This window comes from Oncorhynchus kisutch, linkage group LG5 (assembly GCF_002021735.2).
Source record: "Oncorhynchus kisutch isolate 150728-3 linkage group LG5, Okis_V2, whole genome shotgun sequence".
In the NCBI taxonomy this organism is placed as follows: Eukaryota; Metazoa; Chordata; class Actinopteri; order Salmoniformes; family Salmonidae; genus Oncorhynchus; species Oncorhynchus kisutch.
Genome location: NC_034178.2, coordinates 50,238,532 through 50,263,982, shown reverse-complemented (window position 1 = coordinate 50,263,982; position 25,451 = coordinate 50,238,532). Strand labels below are relative to the sequence as shown.

Genomic DNA, 25,451 nt, shown 5'->3' with positions numbered 1-25,451 from the left:
TACAGGGCTAGTGTGAAGAATAACACTGTTATAAACCATGACCATAGAAGCTCTATTAGATAGGGTATGAAAATACACTTATATACTATTATATTTGTCAGGTTACTTATGAGAGGATAGTGTGGTTCTGTAACCCTGGTTTAGATTGACACATAATCCGATTTTACACAGTGCCCTGGGTCTGGCTGGGGAAAAAACTAAGGGAGGATTAATCCGCTACAGAGAGCGTTGGCGATTCCTTCATGTCTGCTGTAATGTACAATATACCTTATTTTAGCGCCCAAAAATGTAATACTTTCAGGTCAACTGTAATATGAATACCATTGTAAAATACAATTTCTCCCCTTTCCAGCTAAAATCAATGACGAGATCATTCATGCTGCCCGTCTCTGCATGATTGAAGAAGGCAATGAGGTCCGTCGGGTCTTTTTTTTAAATAACGGGTGGGGAAGCGAAACCTACTGCGTGACAGGGAAAGGGGAGATAAGCTGTGTGGGGAAGTGAAACCTACTGCGTGACAGGGAAAGGGGGAGAAGCCGTGTGGGGAAGTGAAACCTACTGCGTGACAGTGAAAGGGGGAGATAAGCCGTGTGGGGAAGTGAAACTTACTGCGTGACAGGGAAAGGGGAGATGAGCTGTGTGGGGAAGTGAAACCTACTGCGTGACAGGGAAAGGGGGAGATAAGCCGTGTGGGGAAGCGAAACCTACTGCGTGACAGGGAAAGGGGAGATAAGCTTGGGGAAGTGAAACCTACTGTGTGACAGGGAAAGGGGGAGATAAGCCGTGTGGGGAAGCGAAACCTACTGCGTGACAGGGAAAGGGGAGATAAGCTGTGTGGGGAAGTGAAACCTACTGCGTGACAGGGAAAGGGGAGATAAGCCGTGTGGGGAAACTGCTTTTTTCACCCGATCTGTCCAATTTATCACCTCTAAAATGTAAATGAAACAATATAAAGAGTGAATATAATGTGTCATAACTTTAGTGCTGCCCTTCAAATAAAAGTTAACAGCGGCTGTCGCGGCTTTTGAGAGTCATGTTGGCTTGCAGGGATGAACATGAATGCATTCAGTTGTACAATTGACTAGGTATCCCCCTTTACCCTGTCCCTTTCTCGTTTTTAATCTGTGAGAGAAATGCTACAGCCGGTGGGGAGAGGTTGTACGACACCGAATGAGTTGCATTATACGTGATGTACATTACGTACTAGGACATGTCGCAATTTAACGTACAACGTCAAAGGGGTCAGTCCTTTCAACTTTTCTCCAATACTATCGGGCGATTACCATGCCAAACAACACTTGAATAGAAACGTAGTTCACACCCCAGATTTTGATGCTAACACAGTTGCTACAGTCCCATTAATTTTGATAGCAGCCGCGGTTTGGCAGGAAAGATTTTTTTTTTTAAATACATTTTTTATTTCACCTTTATTTAACCAGGTAGGCTAGTTGAGAACAAGTTCTCATTTGCAACTGCAACCTGGCCAAGATGAAGCATAGCAATTCAACACACAACACATGGATTAAACAAAACATACAGTCGATAATACAGTAGAACAACATTTTTAAAAGTCTATATACAGTGAGTGCAAATGAGATAGGTTAAGGCAATAAATAGGCCATGGTGGTGAAGTAATTACAATATAGCAATTAAACACTGGAATGGTAGATGTGCAGAAGATGATTGTGTAAGTAGAGATACTGGGGTGCAAAGAAGCAAGATAAATACAGTATGGGGATGAGGTAGGTAGGTAGATGGGCTGTTTACAGATGGGCTATGTACAGGTGCAGTGATCTGTGAGCTGCTCTGACAGCTGGTGCTTAAAGCTAGTGAGGGAGATCTGAGTCTCCTGCTTCAGAGATTTTTGCAGTTCGTTCCAGTCATTGGCAGTAGAGAACTGGAAGGAAATATGACCAAAGGAGGAATTTGCTTTGGGGGTGACCAGTGAGATATACCTGCTGGAGCGTGTGCTACGAGTGGGTGCTGCTATGGTGACCAGTGAGCTGAGATAAGCCGGGGCTTTACCTAGCAGAGACTTGTAGATAACCTGTAGCCAGTGGGTTTGGCGACGAATATGAAGCGAGGGCCAACCAACGAGAGCGTACAGGTCGCAATGGTGGGTAGTGTATGGGGCTTTGGTGACAAAACGGATGGCACTGTGATAGACTGCATCCAGTTTGTTGAGTAGAGTGTTGGAGGCTATTTTATAGATGACAGAGGGTATGTTTGGGCAGCGTGAGTGAAGGATGCTTTGTTGTGATATAGGAAGTCGATTCTATATTTAATTTTGGATTGGAGATGCTTAATGTGAGTCTGGAAGGAGAGTTTACAGTCTAACCAGACAGCCAGGTATTTGTAGTTGTAGTTTGTAGTTGTTAACATGCATGAAACCAAGGCTTTTACGGTTACTGAAGTCAACAAATGACACCTGGGGAGTGCGAGTGGAGCTAGGCACTGCAGGGCCTGGATTAACCTCTACATCACCAGAGGAGAAGTAGGATAAGGGTGCGGCTAAAGGCTATGCGAACTGGCTGTCTAGCACGTTCGGAACAGAGAGTGAACAGAGCAGGTTTCTGGGCACAATAGCATAGATTCAAGGCATAGTGTACAGACAAGGGTATGGTAGGATGTGAGTACATTGGAGGTAAGCCTAGGCATTGAGTAATGATGAGAGGGATATAGTCTCGAGAGACGTTTAAACCAGGTGATTTCATCGCATATGTAGGAGGTGGAAGAACATGGTTGGTTAAGGCATATTGAGCAGGGCTAGAGGCTCTACAGTGAAATAAGACAACAGTAGCTAGTGTTTGACAGCTAGTTTGCAACAGGTGTTATCAAAGAGGATTTTGCTACTTTGTTAGCTTATCTCTTTTCAAGAATAACTTTCAACAAGAAGTTCAGTTTCAAATAAATGTCATGTTTTATTTTTATTGCAGCGCGCTTGCATTTAGCCATCTCTTTTTCAAAATAACTTGTGTGGAAGACATTGTTGCATTTAAAGTGGAGCTGGCAGCATTTTAGCATCATCTTATTCAAATCTGTTCATATACACCCCCAGGAAGAATGAGACTTAAAAAACAAAGTTTTGACAAGCAACCACTTAGATATGGTCATTTTCACATTTTCATAAATTCTTAGAATGTTTGGGAACTGCTTATTATAAGGCATTTGTGAAAATTCTATTGCAATATAAAGTGGGAAAGCGGCTGTGCTTTTTGGACAATTAATAGACACTGCAGTAAATAAAATGAAACACAAACATCTGTCTTGTCCAGGACTGGCATCTTTTCAGACCGGTGCGCTATAGCCAATCAGAGCTACAGTAGGCCTTTATACAAACAAGGCATTTGCCACACGGGCCTGCCATCATTCACTTTGAACTGGACTGTCTTTATAGGCAGTTGCAACAGCGTGACTTGAGATCATTAGAACGTGTTTGCCAAAAGCCACAAACTTCACCTGAATGGATTTCTGCAAATATGTAAACACCAAGGGAGTCCTCTTAAATTTGGGAACTTTACAGTTCTATTGATCAAATGACCATGACAATGTAGGCTCTCTTTCCCTCAGTTATGTACAACAACAAGATCAACAAGTAATGCTAGCCAGAGCAAGATGAGCTAAAATCTAACGACGTAACATTAGATGGAACATTAGATAAACCCTCTCAAACTTTTTCAGCTAGTTGGCCGTCAAACTTGCACTGATAAACAATGGGGAATTGTAGCCTCCTCGCCTTTTTGCAGCTTGCCTGCCAATGCATGCACCCAAGCTAACTGGCTAAAGTTGGCTAGCTTGCTAGCTAGCTACTTCCAGGCACAAATGAGAGAACACCTCACTCTGACAATTTTACTCGCCGTAGCAGAGACAGGTTAGGCTGTTTACATGTTATCTAGCGCATTCTTGATTAACTATCACTTTTTTTGCCTACTTTTACTGGCACTAGTCATATTCAGCAGGTGTTGCGTGTTCGTAAAAATTTATAAATTCTGCACTCTGGCACACTCAGACGAGAGTGCTCTGAAATCGTATTAGATGGCCAGAGTGAATTTGCAAATGCAAGAGATATGCTAACTATATAGCAGTTGTTCAAGTTCTTGCTAGACAACTAAAAGGCATCTCTAGCTATCGAAAAACAATATGAGGGGGGAAAAGTCAGTCACTCACCCACTCCAATGACATCAAATCAAAATCAAATCAAATGTATTTATATAGCACTTCGTACATCAGCTGATATCTCAAAGTGCTGTACAGAAACCAAGCCTAAAACCCCAAACAGCAAGCAATGCAGGTGTAGAAGCACGGTGGCTAGGAAAAACTCCCTAGAAAGGCCAAAACCTAGGAAGAAACCTAGAGAGGAACCAGGCTATGTTGGGTGGCCAGTCCTCTTCTGGCTGTGCCGGGTGGAGATTATAACAGAACATGGCCAAGATGTTCAAATGTTCATAAATGACATCCTATCAGTGAGCTAGCTAGCTATCTAGCTAACCTTAGGCTCTGTTTTTTTAGTTTGCTACATAAATAGATATGCTAGCATATTAGCCATGTGATGACTGACTTGTGATCATTGCCCTTGCTAGTTTAATTGTATTGACATTCCCAGCCTTAAGTTACATTTGTCCATTTTTGTCCAGAATATTGAGTCATTAAAACTGAAACGGTGCATCCTGAATGGAGGCAGAAAACAATGTACCAGGCCAGCTGTGATTTACAACTTGATTGTAATATTTTTTGGACTACCAAGAAATGTGTTGGTGAATTATATTAGTCATGCATAGAACTGCATCCATCTATTCTGCCAACAATGCCTTGCTGTCATGGAACGTTGAGTCAAATGGAACCTACTGTATTTTTATAAACTCTTATGAAGTTGGTTTTGTAACACAAACTGGGAATTAGATTTTTTTTTTACTGATATGATTGTCTGTTTCATATCCGCAAAATAGTTAACGCTGTCCGTTCCACTTTAAACTTTAGGTCACTGGTTGCTTTTCGTGCTAAACACAATGTTTTTTGCAATGGTAAGTAATAGTTGCACAGTACATTTTGATTGGGAAATGCTCAATGATTGTGTTTGTGTATCATTATGATTGGAATCTACTGGCTTATTATTTCAGAGTTTATGGACTGCTTATCCTTTAACATCATGCTGTGTGTGACTGCTGTCTTTCCATCGGACCTATGCAATGGTATAGTGGTGTCTGGAGAAGTACGTATACTGTATGCATATTTTGCCCAAAAGTTCCCAAATGGAAAATCCTATATTTTCCTGTTGTTTTTGTTCATATTTTCACTCTCAAAAGCACACTTAATTTTTTTGGGGGGGAGAGAAAATACAACAATTTAAGTCCACAACAATGCTTAAACCACATCAATCTGATTGGGTGGGCCTGTCAGATTGGGTGGGCCTGTCTCCCCAGTGGGTGGGCCTCTGTCCACCCAGGCCCATCCATGTTTATGCCCCTGATGCGAACAGTGCAGGATGACAATTGCGCATCACAAATAGTCTACTAACCAACGCTTCAGACTAGGGCTGTGGCGGTCACAAAATCTCGTCAGCAGGTGATTGTCAAGCAAATAACTGTCGGTCTCACGGTAATTGACCGTAAGTTAACAAACACATGAGCATCTCCTGGCTTCCACACAAGCCACTGATTTTGGATCATCTACATTTTAAAAGTCTAATAAATCCATGAAATAGAGCCTACACAATCACAAGAAACATAATGATATAAAGAAAATGTAGTCTATTTCAGAAGAACACAATAGCAGACTAGTGGGCTACACTAGTTGATTTAGCAGAGAATATTTGCTTAGAATTCCATGGCATTGTTTTATAGTATGAAGAATACAATTGAACAAAGCTGAATAAAATAGAAATATGTTCTCTAAACGGGCTGCCCCCAGGTGGTAAGGGTAGGTAACAACACATGCGCCACACTGATCCCGCCCCTCAGGGGTGTGTGCTCAGTCATCTCTTGCTCTCCTTGCTCTTTCACTCATGACTCCAAAGCCATTCACGAATCCAACACCATCATTAACACCACCAACAGTGGTAGGCCTGATCACCGACAACGTCGAGACAGCCTATAGGGAGGAGGTCAGAGACCTGGCCGTGTGGTTCCAGGACAACAACCTCCCCTCAACGTGATCAAGACAAAGGAGATGATTGTGGACTACAGGAAAAGGAGGACCGAGCACGCCCCCATTCTCATCGACGGGGCTGCAGTGGAGCAGGTTGAGAGCTTCAAGTTCCTTGGCGTCCACATCACCAACAAACTAACATGGTCCAAGTACACCAAGACAGTCGTGAAGAGGGCACAACAAAACCTATTCCCCCTCAGGAGACTGAAAATATTTGGCATGGGTCCTCAGATCCTCAAAAGGTTCTACAGCTGCACCATCGAGGGCATCTTGACTGGTTGCATCACTGCCTGGTATGGCAACTGCTCGGCCTCCGATCACAAGGCATACAGAGGTTAGTGCGTACGACCCAGTACATCACTTGGGCCAAGCTTCCAGCCATCCAGTACCTTTATACCATGCGGTGTCAAACTCCTGCCACCCTAGTCATAGACTGGAGCGGAACGCCAAGTCTAGGTCCAAGAGGCAGAGGCTTCTAAACCTCTTCTACCCCCAAGCCACAAGACTCCTGAACATCTAATCAAATTACTGCTGCTCTGTAATTATTTGTTACTTTTATTTCTTATTCTCATGTTTTTTGTTGGTTAGGGTTTGAAGGTAAGCATTTCACTAAGGTTGTATTCGGCACGTGACGACAACAATTTTGATTTGATGTAGGGGTGAAGTGACTATACATAAATAAATAACTGTGAGTAGCAGCAGTGTAAGGTCTCGGCTGCATTTTGCCTGTCCAGCTACCGAATATGAGTAAGTATTTTGAAAGATTGTGCATGTGAATTGACATTGCCAAAAAACGGAAATATGTTCAGAAGAAATAAATATACACTATGTAAAAACCAGCTACTCCCTCGACAGAGATCTATCATCTCGAAAACCAAAGCAGAAAGCTTCCTACTGCGCACCACTTAAGAAGAGGGAATGGAAGCAGCCCTGTCTGTTTGGTCAGCTTCTCCCTGTGAGAGAAACGCAAAACATAAGAGAAATATAGAACCAGGGAGGGAGTGAGTGAGTGAGTGACAGAGAAGAAAGGGGAGAGGGCGGTGGAGACTGAGGGGGTGAAGGGGAGGGGAGGGAAGTCATTACAGGCTGGCCCAGACCAATGTAGAAACCTGCTGTTTTTTTGCGCCAGCCATGGCCTACACCCTTGTCTATCTAGGACAGAAACAACTGTGTGGGTGGGTGGAAAAACGAATTAAATGTGTCATGAAACTGTGAGAAAATGCCAGGAGTAGGATGATATTTGTGTTAGTAGCTGCACAGACAAATTATATAGCCCATGGTTCACTCCAGACCTGACTGACCTCGACCAGCACAAAAACACCCTGTGGCGTTCTGCATTAGCATTGAATAGCCCCCGTGATATGCAACTTTTCAGGGAAGTTAGGAACCAATACACGCAATTAGTCAGGAAAGCAAAGGCCAGCTTCTTCAGGCAGAAATTTGCATCCTGTAGCTCTAACTCCAAAAGGTTCTGGGACACTGAAGTCCATGGAGAACAAGAGCACCTCCTCCCAGCTGCCCACTGCACTGAGGCTAGGTAACACGGTCACCACCGATAAATCCATGATTATCGAAAACTTCAACAAGCATTTCTCAACGGCTGGCCATGCCTTCCTCCTGGCTACTCCAACCTCGGCCAACAGCTCCGCGCCCCCCGCAGCTACTCGCCCAAGCCTCTCCAGGTTCTCCTTTACCCAAATCCAGATAGCAGATGTTCTGAAAGCGCTGCAAAACCTGGACCCGTACAAATCAACTGGGCTTGACAGTCTGGACCCTCTATTTCTGAAACTATCCGCCGCCATTGTCGCAACCCCTATTACCAGCCTGTTCAACCTCTCTTTCATATCGTCTGAGATCCCCAAGGATTGGAAAGCTGCCGCAGTCATCCCCCTCTTCAAAGGGTGAGACACCCTGGACCCAAACTGTTACAGACCTATATCCGTCCTGCCCTGCCTATCTTAAGGTCTTCGAAAGCCAAGTCAACAAACAGGTCACTGACCATCTCGAATCCCACCGTACCTTCTCCGCTGTGCAATCTGGTTTCTGAGCTGGTCACGGGTGCACCTCAGCCACGCTCAAGGTACTAAAAGATATCATAACTGCCATCGATAAGACAGTACTGTGCAGCCGTCTTCATTGACCTTGCCAAGGCTTTCGACTCTGTCAATCACCATATTCTTATCGGCAGACTCAGTAGCCTCGGTTTTTCTGATGACTGCCTTGCCTGGTTCACCAACTACTTTGCAGACAGTTCAGTGTGTCAAATCGGAGGGCAAGCTGTCCGGTCCTTTGGCATTCTCTATGGGGGTGCCACAGGGTTCAATTCTCGGGCCGACTCTTTTCTCTGTATATATCAATGATGTTGCTCTTGCTGCGGGCGATTCCCTGATCCACCTCTACACAGACGACACCATTCTGTATACTTCCGGCCCGTCCTTGGACACTGCTATCTAACCTCCAAACGAGCTTCAATGTCATACAACACTCCTTCCGTGGCCTCCAACTGCTCTTAAACGCTAGTAAAACCAAAAGCATGCTTTTCAACCGATCGCTGCCTGCACCCGCACGCCCAACTAGCATCACCACCCTGGATGGTTCCGACCTAGAATATGTGGACATCTATAAGTACCTAGGTGTATGGCTAGACTGTAAACTCTCCTTCCAGACTCATATCAAACATCTCCAATCTAAAATCAAATCTAGAGTCAGCTTTCTATTCCGCAACAAAGACTCCTTCACTCACGCCGCCAAACTTACCCTAGTAAAACTGACTATCCTACCGATCCTCGACTTCGGTGATGTCATCTACAAAATAGCTTCCAACACTCTACTCAGCAAACTGGATGCAGTTTATCACAGTGCCATCAGTTTTGTTACTAAAGCACCTTATACCACCCACCACTGTGACCTGTATGCTCTAGTCGGCTGGCTCTCGCTACATATTCGTCGCCAGAACCACTGGCTCTAGGTTATCTACAAGTCCATGCTAGGTAAAGCTCCGCCTTATCTCAGTTCACTGGTCACCCATCCGTAGCACGTGCTCCAGCAGGTGTATCTCACTGATCATCCCTAAAGCCAACACCTAATTTGGCTGCCTTTCATTCCAGTTCTCTGCTGCCTGTGACTGGAACGAATTGCAAAAATCGCTGAAGTTGGAGACTTTTATTTCCCGCACCAACTTCAAACATCTGCTATCTGAGCAGCTAACCGATCGCTGCAGCTGTACATAGTCTATCGGTAAATAGCCCACCCAATTGTACCTACCTCATCCCCATACTGTTTTTATTTATTTACTTTTCTGCTCTTTTGCACACCAATATCTCTACCTGTACATGACCATCTGATCATTTATCACTCCAGTGTTAATCTGGAAAATTGTAATTATTCGCTTACCTCCTCATGCCTTTTGCACACAATGTATATAGACTCTCTTTTTTTCTACTGTGTTATTGACTTGTTAATTGTTTACCCCATGTGTAACTCTGTTGTCTGTTCACACTGCTATGCTTTATCTTGTCCAGGTCGCAGTTGCAAATGAGAACTTGTTCTCAACTTGCCTACCTGGTGAAATAAAATAAAATAAAAATGTAGAAGTGGGAATACAGAACAAAAAAAAAAAATAACAAAAGAGGCCAAGAAGACAAATTCAGACCAACAACAGGAATAGCTCTCATTATTTCAAAGATATGTGTGTGATATTGCATATTCTCTTGAGTGAAAGTTCAGGATGGATGCAAGAGTGGTGGTTGTTTTTTAATGCAGGCTGAATGATTCCCATGGTATTTTGTTGGTGTGTGTCTAGCGGCTATTTAAATGAAGTCGGCCACTGTGGCCATGCAGCTGGTCAGCAATCCTACGAACGGAGCAGAGCACAGCACACCCTCTACAATGGTCATCTTTGTATCCAGTCCTGCCTGGTCAGAACAGCAAGGCATTTTGATACGTTACAGCCTAATTCTAAAATTGATTCAATTGTTTTTCTTACCCTTATCAATCTATACACAATACCCCATAAAGACAAAGCAAAAACCAGTTTTAGACATTTTTACAAATGTATTAAATATGGAAATATGATATTTTACATTATTATTCAGACCCTTTACTCGGTACTTTGTTGAAGCACCTTTGGCAATGATTACAGCCTTGAGTCTTCTTGGGTATGACGCTACAAGCTTGGCACACCTGTATTTGTGGAGTTTCTCCCATTCTTCTCTGCACATCCTCAAGCTCTGTCAGGTTGGATGGGGAGTGTCGCTGCAGAGCTATTTTCAGGTCTCTCCAGAGATGTTTGATCGGGTTCAGGTCTGGGCTCTGGCTGGGCCACTCAAGGACATTCAGAGACTTGTCCCTAAGCCACTCCTTGGCTGTGTGCTTGGGTTGTTGTCCTGTTGGAAGGTGAACCTTCGCCCCAGTCTGAGGTCCTGAGTGCTCTGGAGCAGGTTTTCAGTAAGGATCTCTCTGTAATTTGCTCTGTTCATCTTTCCCTTGATCCTGACTAGTCTCCCAGTCCCTGCCGCTGAAAAACATCCCCACTACACAATGCTGCCACCACCATGCTTTACCATAGTAATGGTTACAGGTTACCTCCAGACGTGACTCTTGGAATTCAGGCCAAATAGTTTTATTCTTGGTTTCATCAGTCCAGATAATCTTGTTTCTTTAGGAGAGTCTTTAGGTGCCTTTTGGCAAACTCCAAGCGGGCTGTCATGTGAGGAGTTGCTTACGTCTGTCTGCCAATTCTACTATAAAGGCCTGATTGGTGGAGTGCTGCAGAGATGTTGTCCTCCTGGAAGGTTCTCCCTTCTCCACAGAGGAACTCTAGAGCTCGGTTAGTGACCATCTGGTTCTTGGTCACCTCCCTGGCTGGGCGACCAGTTTTAGTAAAAGTCTTGGTAGTTGCAAACTTCTTCCATTTAAGAATGATGGCGGCCACTGTGTTCTTGGGGACCTTCAATACTGCAGAAATGTTTTAGTACCCTTCCCCAGATCTGTTCCTCAACACAATTCTGTCTAGGAGCGCTATAGACAATTTCTTCGAACTCATTGCTTGGTTTTAACTCTGACATGCATTTAATCCATTTTAGAATAAGGCTGTGACGTGGAGAAAGTCATGGTCTGAATACATTCTGAAGGCACTTTATTTCCCTTATGTGGATGCTGCTTTGTTTTTTGTTTTTTTGTTTGGAGAGGACTGACCATTGTGTTGTTGAGCGAGCGAGGACGTGAGGCATGCTGAAGGCAGCACTGAATGGAAAATTGCATGCAGCAGCCAGCCTAACAGGCCATTTGGAGTTCAGTGACATTCAGGGCCAACCCAAGAACATGGGCCTTTGCTTCAGCCCCAGAAAGCACTGCCTCTCTTTTTCACTCTAAAGTGAAGCCACAAAAGAGCAGAGCATGGTGGTTCAGTTTAGTCGGTTGACTAATAATGGTCCAGGATCTGGCCTAACACCAGAGGTCACCCTCCACATGTGACGCTGCTAATGTACAATCTTACCGGGGCTTACCATACGGCTGAGGGCCACAGGCCAATTTGTGTCACCCAAACAATGGCCCCACTTATCCAGTCACTTCTTGCCCCATCCCACCTCACCATGTGACTACACCATTTATGTGAAGAAGCTTAAGGACTCAATGTGCACTTGTGCAAGCTGTCAAATCTGCCACTATCCCTGAAACCCATTGTTTTGATGGAGGCTTAAAAAAATAAATGCTTTGTTGAGTGCTGGAAAAATCACTGTACCGGTCTACTGTTATTCTTTGGAAAAGCTGTGACTCATTGTAGGGGCTTCTGACCACCTGACCTGCACCAGGACAAACTGGGCCCCTAGTTATAGACTACAACACTTAGGTCAGGTCACATAGTCAGGAAAATCTCCTGGCCCAAGCATGGGAGATTGACAGCACCCTCTAAATGAAGCCAGGAAGTTTAAGGCAGACCGCAGTTCTGCAAGCATTGTTTGCAGATGTAGGTCCTTGAACCAATTTTATTTAAAAATCGCACACAGAAGAAGTTCTAAGTATAATTTACTAGCTAATGGCAGCCTGTAGTGTCCCAGTAATCCCAGAAATATATGCATATACACTACATGACTAAAAGTAGGTCGACACCTGCTCGTCGAACATCTCATTCAAGAATCATGGGCATTAATATGGAATTGGTCCCCCCTTTGCTGCTATAATAACCTCCACTCTTCTGGGAAGGCTTTCTACTAGATGTTGGAACATTACTGCAGTGACTTGCTTCCATTCAGCCACGAGCATTAGTGAGGTCGGGCTCTGATGTTGGGAGATTAGGCCTGGCTCGCAGTCTGCGTTCCACTTCATCCCAAAAGTGTTCAATGGGGTTGAGGTCAGGTCAGTCAAGTTCTTCCACACCGATCTCGACAAACAGTTTCTGTATGGACCTCACTTTGTGCACGGGGGCATTGTCATGCTGAAACAGGAAATGGCCTTCCCCAAACTGTTGCCACAAAGTTGGAAGCATTGAATCGTCTAGAATATTATTGTATGCTGCAGCTTTAAGATTTCCCTTCACTGGAAATAAGGGGCCTAGCCTAAAACATTAAAAACAGCCCCATACCATTATTCCTCTTTATAGTTGGCACAATGCATTGTGGCAGGTAGTGTTCTCCTGGCATCTGCCAAACCCAGATTCATCTGTTGGACTGCCAGATGGTGAAACACGATTCATCACTCCAGAAAACGTGTTCCCACTGCTCCAGTGTCCAGAGTCAAACGGTGGCGAGCTTTACATCATTCCTGCCTACGCTTCGCATTGCGCATGGTGATCTTAGGCTTATGTGAAGCTGCCCGCCACTCAAACATTCAATGAAGCTCCCGACAAACAGTTATTATGCTGACATTTCTTCCAGAGGTAGTTTGGAGCTCAGTAGTGAATGTTGCAGCCGAGGACAGCGCGACGCATTTCAACACTCGGCAGTTCCGTTCTGTGAGCTTGTGTGGCCTACCACTTTGCGGCTGAGCCGTTGTTGATCCTAGACGTCACCATTTCACAATAACAGCTCTAACAGTTGACCAGGGCAGATATTGATGAACTGACTTGTTGGAATGGTGGCATCTTATGATGGTGCTATGTTGAAAGTCACTGAGCTCATCAGGAAGGCCATTCTACTGCGAATGTTTGTCTATGGAGATTGCATGGACATGTGCTCGATTTTATACACTACCAGTCAAAGGTTTTAGAACACCTACTTATTAAAGGGTTTATTTTTTTTCAACAATTTTCTGCATTGTAGAATAATAGTGAAGACATCAAAACTATGAAATAACACATAGGGAATCATGTAGTAACCAAAAAAGTGTTAATCAAACTATTTTAGGTTCTTCAAACAGCCACACTTTTGCCTTGATGACAACTTTGCGCACTCGTGGTATTCTCTCAACCAGCTTCACCTGGGATGCTTTTCCAACAGTCTTGAAGGAGTTCCCACATATGTTGAGCACTTGTTGGCTGCTATTTCCTTCACTCTGCGGTCCGACTTCTCCCAAACCCTCACAATTTAGTTGAGTTAGGGTGATTGTGGAAACCAGGTCATCTGATGCAGCACTCCATCACTCGCCTTCTTGGCTCTTGGTCCAGATTTCCACAGGTCTAATGTCCATTGTTCGTGTTTCTTAGCCCAAGCAAGTCTTTTTCTTATTGGTGTCCTTTAGTAGTGGTGTCTTTGCAGCAATTCAACCATGAAGGCCTGATTCACACAGTCTCCTGTGAACAGTTGATGTTGGGATGCCTGTTACTTGAAATCTGTGAAGCATTTATTTGTGTTGCAATCTGAGGCTGGTAACTCTGATGAACTTATACTCTGCAGAAGAGTAAACTCTGGATCTTCCTTTCCTGTGGCGGTCCTCGTGAGAGCCAGTTTCATCATAGCTCTTGATGGTTTTTGTGACTGCACTTGAAGAAACGTTCGACGTTCTTGAAATTTTCCGGATTGACTGACCTTCATGTCTTAAAGTAATGACGGACTATCGTTTCTCTTTGCTTATTTTAGCTGTTCTTAACCATATTTGGGAAAAGTCCATATCATGGTATCTTCTGTATACTCCCCAAACCTTGTCACAACACGACTGATTGGCTAAAAACTTATTAAGAAGGAAAGAAATTCCACAAATGAACTTCTAACAAGGCACACCTGTTAATTGAAATGCATTCCAGGTGACTACGTCATGAAGCTGGTTGAGAGAATGCCAAGAGTGTGCAAAGCTGTCATCAAGGCAAGGGGTGGCGATTTAATAAATGTTTGGTTATTACATGATTCCGTATGTGTTCTTTCATTGTTTTGATGTCTTCACTATTATTCTACAATGTAGAAAATAGTAAAAATAAAGAAACCTTGAATGAGTAGGTGTGGCCAAACTTTTGACTGGCACTGTATATGTGGATAAAACAGTGTGTGTAAATATTACATTACAGATTTTCAATGAGGGGGCAGCACTGAGCTAGCCTGCACTTCACTTCTTGGAGTGTCTCAAACAGCGCATGTTATGTCTCCATAGATCTCCCACATGAGACAGCATCTTCAATGACTTCCTTGTGCTATTGAGTCTTCCAATTAGAATGAATAGGGTCACGTGATCTGTGGCTTTGTCCATTCATACACTGCTCAAAAAAATAAAGGGAACACTAAAATAACACATCCTAGATCTGAATGAATGAAATATTCTTATTAAATACTTTTTTCTTTACACAGTTGAATGTGCTGACAACAAAATCACACAAATGATCAATGCAAATCATATTTATCAACCCATGGAGGTCTGGATTTGGAGTCACACTCAAAATTAAAGTGGAAATCCACACTACATGATGTCCCAGATGTGCTCAATTTGATTCAGGTCTGGGCAATGGGCAGGCCAGTCTATAGCATCAATGCCTTCCTCTTTCAGGAACTGCTGACACACTCCAGCCACATGAGGTCTAGCATTGTCTTGCATTAGGAGGAACCTAGGGCCATCCGCACCAGCATATGGTCTCACAAGGGGTCTGAGGATCTCATCTCGGTACCTAATGGCAGTCAGGCTACCTCTGGCGGGCACATGGAAGGCTGTGCGGCCCCCCAAAGAAATGCCACCCCACACCATGACTGACCCACCGCCAAACCGATCATGCTGGAGGATGTTGCAGGCAGCACAACGTTCTCCACGGCGTCTCCACACTGTCACGTCTGTCACATGTGCTCAGTGTGAACCTGCTTTCATCTGTGAAGAGCACAGGGCGCCAGTGGCGAATTTGCCAATCTTGGTGTTCTCTGGCAAATGCCAAACGTTCTGCACGGTGTTGGGCTGTAAACCCCCACCTGTGGACGTCGGACCCTCATACCACCCTCATGGAGTCTGTTTCTGACCATTTGAGCAGACACATGCACATTTGTGGCCTGCTGGAGGTCATTTTGCAGGGCTCTGGCAGTGCTCTTCCTGCTCCTTCTTGCACAAAGGCGGAGGTAGCGGTCCTGCTGCTGGGTTGTTGGCCTCCTCCAGGTCTCCTGATGTACTGGCCTGTCTCCTGGTAGCGCCTCCATGCTCTGGACACTACACTGACAGACACAGTGAACCTTCTTGCCACAGCTCGCATTGATGTGCCATCCTGGATGAGCTGCACTACCTGAGCCACTTGTGTGGGTTGTAGACTCCGTCTCATGCTACCACTAGAGTGAAAGCACCGCCAGCATTCAAAAGTGACCAAAACATCAGCCAGGAAGCATAGGAACTGAGAAGTGGTCTGTGGTTATCACCTGCAGAATCACTCCTTTATTGGGGGTGTCTTGCTAATTGCCTATTTCCACCTGTTGTCTCTTCCATTTGCACAATCGCATGTGAAATTTGTCAATCAGTGTTGCTTCCTAAGTGGACAGTTTGATTTCACAGAAGTGTGATTGACTAGGAGTTACATTGTGTTTAAGTGTTCCCTTTATTTTTTTGAGCAGTGTATATACAGTCATCGGGCCGAACTCGCGTTTCTAGAATTGCTAGCTCCCTAGAAGAGTAATCATATAGCCTGCCCATCTGTTGTATTCCTACTGAAATGTAGATATGGATTGAAACATTGAGAAGGCCATTTGGTTAGCGTAACTTATCTCTTGTAGTCTCAACAAGCATTGACTCTAGCAATGGCTTGGCTGGGGCTGATTGTGTTTGTACGAGCTCTGGTCTGGGTGTGGCCTGTGATGGAGGATGAATATGGGAATGAGTGTTTGTTTAGGGATGTGCTGGGGATGGGATGAACAGTGTACTGTACAGCCCAAGGCCTCTAGAGATTCAAACAGCCAGACCTATGGAAGAAGTGAGCAGCACAGCTCTGGTGTTTGGTGTGGCTGACTATATGATGTCTATGGGACTATCAGGACGGTCACTGGTAAAGGCCTCCCTCTAACCTGCATGGGACACTCTATGGCACTTCTTCAGTCCTCCACCAGTCTTCCATCAAGCTTCAGGGGAGAATGATAAACACAGTTTATGTAATTTGGCATTATCACAGTTTGTCATTTGTTAATGGAGGCACTAGGATGCTTTTATTTAACTTGTTTCTCCCTTAAGCTTTTTCTCATCTGGTCCCAACCCAATAGTCAGAGAACAGTTAATTTTGTGTGATCGCATGCGTGTGTGTGCAGTGCAGAGCGAAAGACCCATTGACAACAGATACCCTTTGGCCGGCATCATTTAAAAGTCATCTGTGCCTCCTGTAATCTCAAAACAAATGGTGAGAAAATAGTTGGTGTTAAACAATTTCAGTGTTTAAAATAGTTAAACAGTGTTGGTGTTAACTGTTACTACTAGTGTCCTAATGAGAGCATGAACTCTGGTGTTCCTGCTACCCTGGGTTTCTCTTCTAACCTGGCTCTTTCCACCCAGCTCACTTTAAAGTGGGGTTCATGCCTCTTCCTCCGAATGATCCCCTTTTTCTCTCGCGCTTTTTCTTTTCTTCTCTATTTCTTTCTTTTTCACAATTGTTTTCTTTCTCACATTATGCCCTCTATTGTTTTTAAATGAGTCAGCAGATGGGGTTGCCAAGACCAATAGTTTGGTTTTCTGCATTGGCAGAGAGAGATGGACCCTTAAGAGAAGAGAACGGAGTGTTCAGTTCCAGTCTTCTCCTGTTCTGCACCCCACAGACTGTCATCTGAATACCCTTGCATCTGAATACCCTGCAAAATACCATTCAGCAAGGAGGAACAGTTTACACATATCTATAAAGAAAACGCTGCCCCTTGACGTGTTACCAATCATAGCATGCTAATTTTGGCCAACACTAAGTTTCAGTGAAGGCTCATCTTGCAGCTAACTGGCAGTTAGCAGGATTTATGTTTGTATTCTGTTTGCAGTTTGAAAATATGGACCATTTAACCATAATCCATACACTCACTTCCCTGTTCTACACTGTTAGCAAACGTTGTTTTTGTGATCTTCTGATCTTTGCTACGTCTTCCTTGAAGTCCCCCTATGTAAACCCAGGGAATGTCCATGGTATTGTGTAAAGGCACTGAATCAAAGAGCGGGACAAACAGGAGAGTTCCATCCAGTCTGTCTGGGTGACTCAGTGAAAAACACATGATGCCATGAGCAGTCTGCCGCCGGGGGTTTGCGTTTGGCCACAGATTTATGAGCACGCTCCGAACATGATGCTACAGTACGCTCGCACAAACAATGATTTCATACAAATAACAGACTGACAGACAGACTGCGGGATTGGCTGGACCTGGACAACAGTCAGTCAGTCGACTGGCGTGGTTGGACTGATGTTCCTAATATAGTCTGTCATTCACAAAGACCCTCTTGTGGGCAAAGCTCTAGTCTGGTCTGGTCTACTCTGGCTGAGCAGCTCTGGGCAGGAGTCTGGCTGGGTCCTAGGTACACTAAGAGGACAACTCGCCTAAGCAGAGGCCCACCTTTGCTTGGCGAAGGCTTTTATGCATTTTAAACAGATTGATATTAAATGAAGCCATGTTGATGGAGTGTGTTGAAGAGAGTAGCGTTCTCTACCTGGCCTTTTGAGCTTAAGCAGGACTTGCTCGTCCCAGGGACCTACTGTGATGCACATCTTCGTTCTTGCCCAGCACTGAAAAGCATGATTCATTTTTGATAAAGGGCTTGATGATCAATTGAATCTGTTTATCCCCCAAGAGTTGTGCACATTTGTCTGTGGTTGAACTTGTCTATACAACTGCTGCAAAAGGTATGTCTAAATAGAATCAAGAGGATGTGCTGGAGACTGAAATGAGATGTTTGAAAGAAGGGTGGTGGTAGAGCACAGGCACATGGAGTGAAGTGAAGAGGATTCAGTGAAGGTGGGGAGCTGTGGAAGAGTGAATAATAGGAAAACAGGCCAGTAGAAAATGTTTGTATTTTTGAAGAAAAGTACCTCAGCTAATTCTTCCTTTTTCTCCTTGTTACAGTTGGTCTACATCATGTTTTATCCCTGTCTGTGTTTCAGGTCCACACAGCCATGTTTCACGGTGCCCCCCCAGTGAGTACCAGTGTGGGGGGACAGAGCTGTGTATCCACATGAGTAAACTGTGTAACGGGGTCCCGGACTGTACCGACGGCTGGGATGAGGGTCCACACTGCAGAGGTATTAAACACTCTCCCTCACTCCTCCATTTAAGTAGCCTGTCCAGATAGCTTAGTGTATTGTACCCTAACCCTCCCCATACATTCTCTAACCAGGCAGGGAATCTTGCAGCACTACAATGGAGGGGAGATGGCCTGGCAGATTTGATTCTAACATGGCCGTGCACTAAGGCTTATCCTCCTACCCCCACATTAATGTACATAGCACATGCATGCTGCCCACTTCAAATACAACACTCCATCTTTAAAATTGGATTATGATTATGACGGATTACTGCAGATTGACATGTAAAGAAGCATGTGGGAGTATAATAACATGAAAGTATAATAACATGAGTTGGTTTATTTTCCACCAAGCATTGTATGAACTCCCATGGGGGTTTGCAAGTCCAACTACCTACAGCAGGCCTGGCCAACCCTGTTCCTGGTGAGCTACTGTCCTGTAGATTTTCGCTCCAACTTTAATCTAGCACACCTGATTCTAATAATTAGCTGGTTGATAAACTGAATCAGGTTAGTTATAGTAGTACTGGGGTTGGAGCAAAAACCTTCAGGAGGGTAGCTCTCCAGGAACAGGTTTGGGCAGCTCTGACCTACAGTATTGCTCCTATTCTTGGCCCTGGTTTACTATAATTAAACTGAAATGTATAATTAAACTAATGTGTTTAATGTATAGTACAGAGTGGACAGACTCACATTATACTGCAAAATTATTTAAGATTTAGAGTGAATTTATTAACATTTAAAGAGCAAAATTATTAAACACATCTCCCATCACACACTTGTTTTTTTCTCATTATTACATCAATGAAAGTATTGTTCTGTAAGCAGGGTTGAGTATTAGATATGAGTGTATGAAGGTCCGACTTCTGGCTTTCCCAAAACAAAACCTGGAGCACACTCAAATCATGATTATGTGGCTTAGATGATCTATTTTTCAGATGAACCTTTGCATTCCTAGCTAAAACCATGTGCTGATTCTGATTCGGTTGGCCAAATGGAGACATAGGCACTCATTTCAGCCAATCACGGCTAGCTGGAAGGTTGCGTACTTTTTCCTTGGCTAACCCAACAAGGCCTCGTAATTTAACAATTGTATTCATAATTACAGATGTCATACAAGTTTATTATTATGGCACATGAAAGTTCACATGTTCAAGAAGGTATTTCTGCCCCCAAATAAGCTTGCGTTCAAATGGCACTCCTGTGAAGTAGTGACGCGCGACATATGCCTAGTTTCCTGAAACCAGTCACATATATCAATCACAAGTGATAGGCTAATATTCTCACCCATCACACAATTCTTGATTTAATCTGGTCTTTACATATACAAATAATGTGTGAAGTTTGCTTTGAGTTTAAAGGACCGTTATCATGTATCAGTCTCGAAACGGGCAGCAAAAAAAATACATGTCATCTATGCACTTAAATAGAGAATGGAGGACGCTTTTCCATGGTTAATTTTCATGCCAGCCAGGTAGGATATACTCCTGTTTTAAAGATAAGCAATGTGCTTAATATTTCGGAAAGTTGAGAAATAGAGTAAGCCTAGCCCATAGAAAGCTGATGGGGGACAATAGAGTACGGGGTACCAGGCAGTTAGCAAGTTTGGCAGGCTACTAATGACCATCAGCAGCATCAGAGCTTGGAGAAACTTAATTTCTGTGACTAAACGGTCACGTGGAATTTGACTGCCATCATGACTCGTGACCGCCGATATGGCAGTAATACGGTCACCATAACAGCCCTACCCAGAGACCCATTTTGCAACCCCAAGCTTTCCTGCTTCCCCATGCCCAGAGGCAAGACCCCAGCTCTGGGTCTGATGGCAGACAACAATATCCTTTAGGACGAGAGCCTGGGCTATTGATTCCTGCATATAAAATGACTAACGTTTTGTAGTTTTCCGCGTGGGTTAATGTCCATTATAGACAGACTATGACGTTTTTATAGATCACAGGCACATCTAAGGGAAAAATGATTGACCTACTATACATAACAACAAAGGCTGAGCTAGTCAATCTTCTAGTAGGCTATTTGGCAGCAGACACACTGACAGTAAAGTACACCCACAACTTCACTGTCTCATCTGCAGATACATATTTCTTAATGTCCTTATTGTTGGAGAATGTTTTTGAATTGTGACATTTATTTGCATGAATGCCCCTTTCTCCATCATACCCATACTATCTCCCTGGGTCCTGCTCTCTGCTCTACCCCATCTCCATCATACCCATACTCTCTCCCTGGGTCCTGCTCTCTGCTCTACCCCTTCTCCATCATACCCATACTATCTCCCTGGGTCCTGCGCTCTGCTCTACCCCTTCTCCATCATACCCATACTCTCTCCCTGGGTCCTGCTCTCTGCTCTACCCCTTCTCCATCATACCCATACCATCTCCCTGGGTCCTGCTCTCTGCTCTACCCCTTCTCCATCATACCCATACTCTCTCCCTGGGTCCTGCTCTCTGCTCTACCCCTTCTCCATCATACCCATACCATCTCCCTGGGTCCTGCTCTCTGCTCTACCCCTTCTCCATCATACCCATACTCTCTCCCTGGGTCCTGCTCTCTGCTCTACCCCTTCTCCATCATACCCATACCATCTCCCTGGGTCCTGCTCTCTGCTCTACCCCTTCTCCATCATACCCATACTCTCTCCCTGGGTCCTGCTCTCTGCTCTACCCCTTCTCCATCATACCCATACCATCTCCCTGGGTCCTGCTCTCTGCTCTACCCCTTCTCCATCATACCCATACTATCTCCCTGGGTCCTGCTCTCTGCTCCTTCTCCACCCTCCTCTAACCTCCTCCACCCCATCCCTTGTTTCTACAGAAATTGCCTCTTGATTGCTCCTCAAAGTGACCCCAACATATCATTACCTCCTTACCTCCTCCTCCCTGTCTCTACAGAATTCGCCACAAACTGCACTCTGTCAGGTTGCCAGGACAACTGTTCTGTGACTCCGTTGGGCGCTGCATGTTACTGTAAGAGTGGATATGAAATAGGGCTGGACGGCAAGACATGTAAAGGTGAGTTCTGACAACCTTTAGCCTTCTAGACATTGTGACAACCTGCTACTGACTTTACAAATAGTAGGCCTATACCTAGTTAAAGTCTGGTGGGCAATTGTCCCTATCCAGCTCAAAGGACCATCAAAAAGAGCTGGAGGGGTTTGTGCATAAACAGTAGCTAACCGTGTGTGTGTGGGTCAGATTTTGATGAGTGTAGTGTTTACGGGGCCTGCAGCCAGTCATGTACCAACACAGAGGGCTCCTACACGTGCAGCTGTGTGGAGGGCTACCTGCCCCAGCCCGACAACCGCTCCTGCAAGGCCAAAAATGGTATGTATTATTAGGACCTGCCACCACTCACCTCGTTATTTTATCGAAAGGTACCCTCGAAGCTTTCCATGGGGCTTTTAAACTAATGTACTGTAAATATACTGTAGGATTTGTATTAGCTGTTGACCACTTTTTTGATTGCCTACCCTTACACCTTGTCGAGACAACAACCTCTGCTCCAAAGTCCTCTCACACTCCTCCCTCCTCCCATTCCCCGATCTCTCCTCTCCAAGACCCAGTAGAAAGGAACTCGGTGCTGCTGATCGCCAACAGTCAGAACATCCAGGCCACGTCTCTGAGTGGCACCACGATCAGCCTGCTGTCTACCACCACCAAGCAGACCACCGCCATGGACTTCCTCTACGCCCAGGAGCAGGTCTGCTGGATCCACGTGGGCGACTCACCCGCCTCCACCCACCTCAAGTGTGCCAAGATCCCCAACCTCAAGAGCTTCACAGACGAGAGGGTCATCAACATCTCCCTCAGCCTGCACCGTGAGTTCTATAATAAAATATGATACAGTATGATACTCCAACATCTCACCCCGCTTAGACTGTGACTAAACTGTAGTATAGTACAGTATAGTGCAGTATAGTATTAGTTCATAACTATACAGTACAGTATACTACATCTCACACCACACTGCTCAAGGATTCTAGAGTGAGTAGCACAGTGGGATAATTCAACATCCACACCATCAATAATACCCCATCCACAAACTGGTAGTACAATGGAGGACACTGTTACAGCAGTACAACATGAAGAGTAAAGTAAGGTACGCTGTTACGACAAAGCAGGCACATTACATCATAGCATCAACATCTCCCTCCCTCTGTCTGCACCAGTCAACAGTTGAATATGACATACTTTAGCAGTTCTACATGTGTGTTCATGCATGTGTGTGGTGCTAGAAATGGCATGTGTGAGGGTGTGCCCACATTTTTCTGTGTGTGTGTGCCTGCGTTTCGTGTGTGTGTCACTGTTGATACTATAGCCGGAGTTGTGCAACGGCCAGTTTGGAAGAATACCAAAGCCAGTTCCCTTCCAGTAAAAAACGGAAAGATGGAGCCAGTGGATCTGAGGAAAAACATGTGTGTGTGTGTGTGAGCAGGTGTGTAGGTTATAGGTCAGCTCCCCCTTATCCCCTTCCTCTGTCTCCCTTCAGTCCCTCCCTCCTCCACATCAAGACAGACGCACAGACTCACGCAGGCAGGCAGACAGACTCACGCAGGCAGGCAGACAGACTCACGCAGGCAGGCAGACAGACTCACGCAGGCAGGCAGACAGACTCACGCAGGCAGGCAGACAGACTCACGCAGGCAGACAGACAGACTCACGCAGGCAGGCAGGCAGACAGACTCACGCAGGCAGGCAGGCAGGCAGGCAGACTCACGCAGGCAGGCAGGCAGACTCACGCAGGCAGGCAGACTCACGCAGGCAGGCAGACTCACGCAGGCAGGCAGACTCACGCAGGCAGGCAGGCAGGCAGGCAGACTCACGCAGGCAGGCAGGCAGGCAGGCAGACTCACGCAGGCAGGCAGGCAGGCAGGCAGACTCACGCAGGCAGGCAGGCAGGCAGGCAGACTCACGCAGGCAGGCAGGCAGGCAGGCAGACTCACGCAGGCAGGCAGGCAGGCAGACTCACGCAGGCAGGCAGGCAGGCAGACTCACGCAGGCAGGCAGGCAGGCAGGCAGACTCACGCAGGCAGGCAGACGCAGGCAGATGCAGGCACGCAGGCAGGCAGGCAGGCAGGCAGACTCACGCAGGCAGGCAGGCAGGCAGGCAGACTCACGCAGGCAGGCAGGCAGACTCACGCAGGCAGGCAGGCAGACTCACGCAGGCAGGCACAGACAGGCAGGCTGGCAGACACAGACAGGCAGGCAGGCTGGCAGGCACGCAGAGACGCACAGACAGGCACGCACACGGACGCACAGACAGGCACGCACACGGACGCACAGACAGGCACGCACACGGACGCACAGACAGGCACGCACACGGACGCACAGACAGGCACGCACACGGACGCACAGACAGGCACGCACACGGACGCACAGACAGGCACGCACACGGACGCACAGACAGGCACGCACACGGACGCACAGACAGGCACGCACACGGACGCACAGACAGGCACGCACACGGACGCACAGACAGGCACGCAGAGACGCGCACACACACGGACGCAGAGACACACAGACACACACACGCGCAGACACGCGCAGACAGAGAGACGCGCAGAGACGCGCAGACAGAGAGACGCGCAGACAGAGAGACGCGCAGACAGAGAGACGCGCAGACAGAGAGACGCGCAGACAGAGAGACGCGCAGACAGAGAGACGCGCAGACAGAGAGACGCGCAGACAGAGAGACGCGCAGACAGAGAGACGCGCAGACAGAGAGACGCGCAGACAGAGAGACGCGCAGAGAGAGGCGCGCAGAGAGAGGCGCGCAGAGAGAGGCGCGCAGAGAGAGGCGCGCAGAGAGAGGCGCGCAGAGAGAGGCGCGCAGAGAGAGGCGCAGGCAGGCAGACTCACGCAGGCAGGCAGACTCACGCAGGCAGGCAGGCAGGCAGACTCACGCAGGCAGGCAGGCAGGCAGGCAGACTCACGCAGGCAGGCAGGCAGGCAGGCAGACTCACGCAGGCAGGCAGGCAGGCAGGCAGACTCACGCAGGCAGGCAGGCAGGCAGGCAGACTCACGCAGGCAGGCAGGCAGACTCACGCAGGCAGGCAGGCAGGCAGACTCACGCAGGCAGGCAGGCAGGCAGGCAGACTCACGCAGGCAGGCAGACGCAGGCAGATGCAGGCACGCAGGCAGGCAGGCAGGCAGGCAGACTCACGCAGGCAGGCAGGCAGGCAGGCAGACTCACGCAGGCAGGCAGGCAGACTCACGCAGGCAGGCAGGCAGACTCACGCAGGCAGGCACAGACAGGCAGGCTGGCAGACACAGACAGGCAGGCAGGCTGGCAGGCACGCAGAGACGCACAGACAGGCACGCACACGGACGCACAGACAGGCACGCACACGGACGCACAGACAGGCACGCACACGGACGCACAGACAGGCACGCACACGGACGCACAGACAGGCACGCACACGGACGCACAGACAGGCACGCACACGGACGCACAGACAGGCACGCACACGGACGCACAGACAGGCACGCACACGGATGCACAGACAGGCACGCACACGGACGCACAGACAGGCACGCACACGGACGCACAGACAGGCACGCACACGGACGCACAGACAGGCACGCAGAGACGCGCACACACACGGACGCAGAGACACACAGACACACACACGCGCAGACACGCGCAGACAGAGAGACGCGCAGAGACGCGCAGACAGAGAGACGCGCAGAGACGCGCAG

At 46.5% G+C, this 25,451-nt stretch overlaps 1 protein-coding gene across 4 annotated transcripts in view; it reads left to right on the top strand.

Annotated features, from left to right (window-relative positions):
- Positions 1–25,451, top strand: part of LOC109891584 (low-density lipoprotein receptor-related protein 1-like) — a 149,228-nt gene that overhangs the window by 47,941 nt on the left and 75,836 nt on the right. For all 4 annotated transcript variants that reach the window (XM_031825268.1, XM_031825265.1, XM_031825266.1 and 1 more), the window contains exons 3-6: positions 18,596–18,733; positions 21,645–21,764; positions 21,948–22,076; positions 22,310–22,570. In XM_031825268.1, coding sequence (XP_031681128.1) covers positions 18,596–18,733; positions 21,645–21,764; positions 21,948–22,076; positions 22,310–22,570 — 648 coding nt within the window. The remainder of the gene's footprint in view (positions 1–18,595; positions 18,734–21,644; positions 21,765–21,947; positions 22,077–22,309; positions 22,571–25,451) is intronic.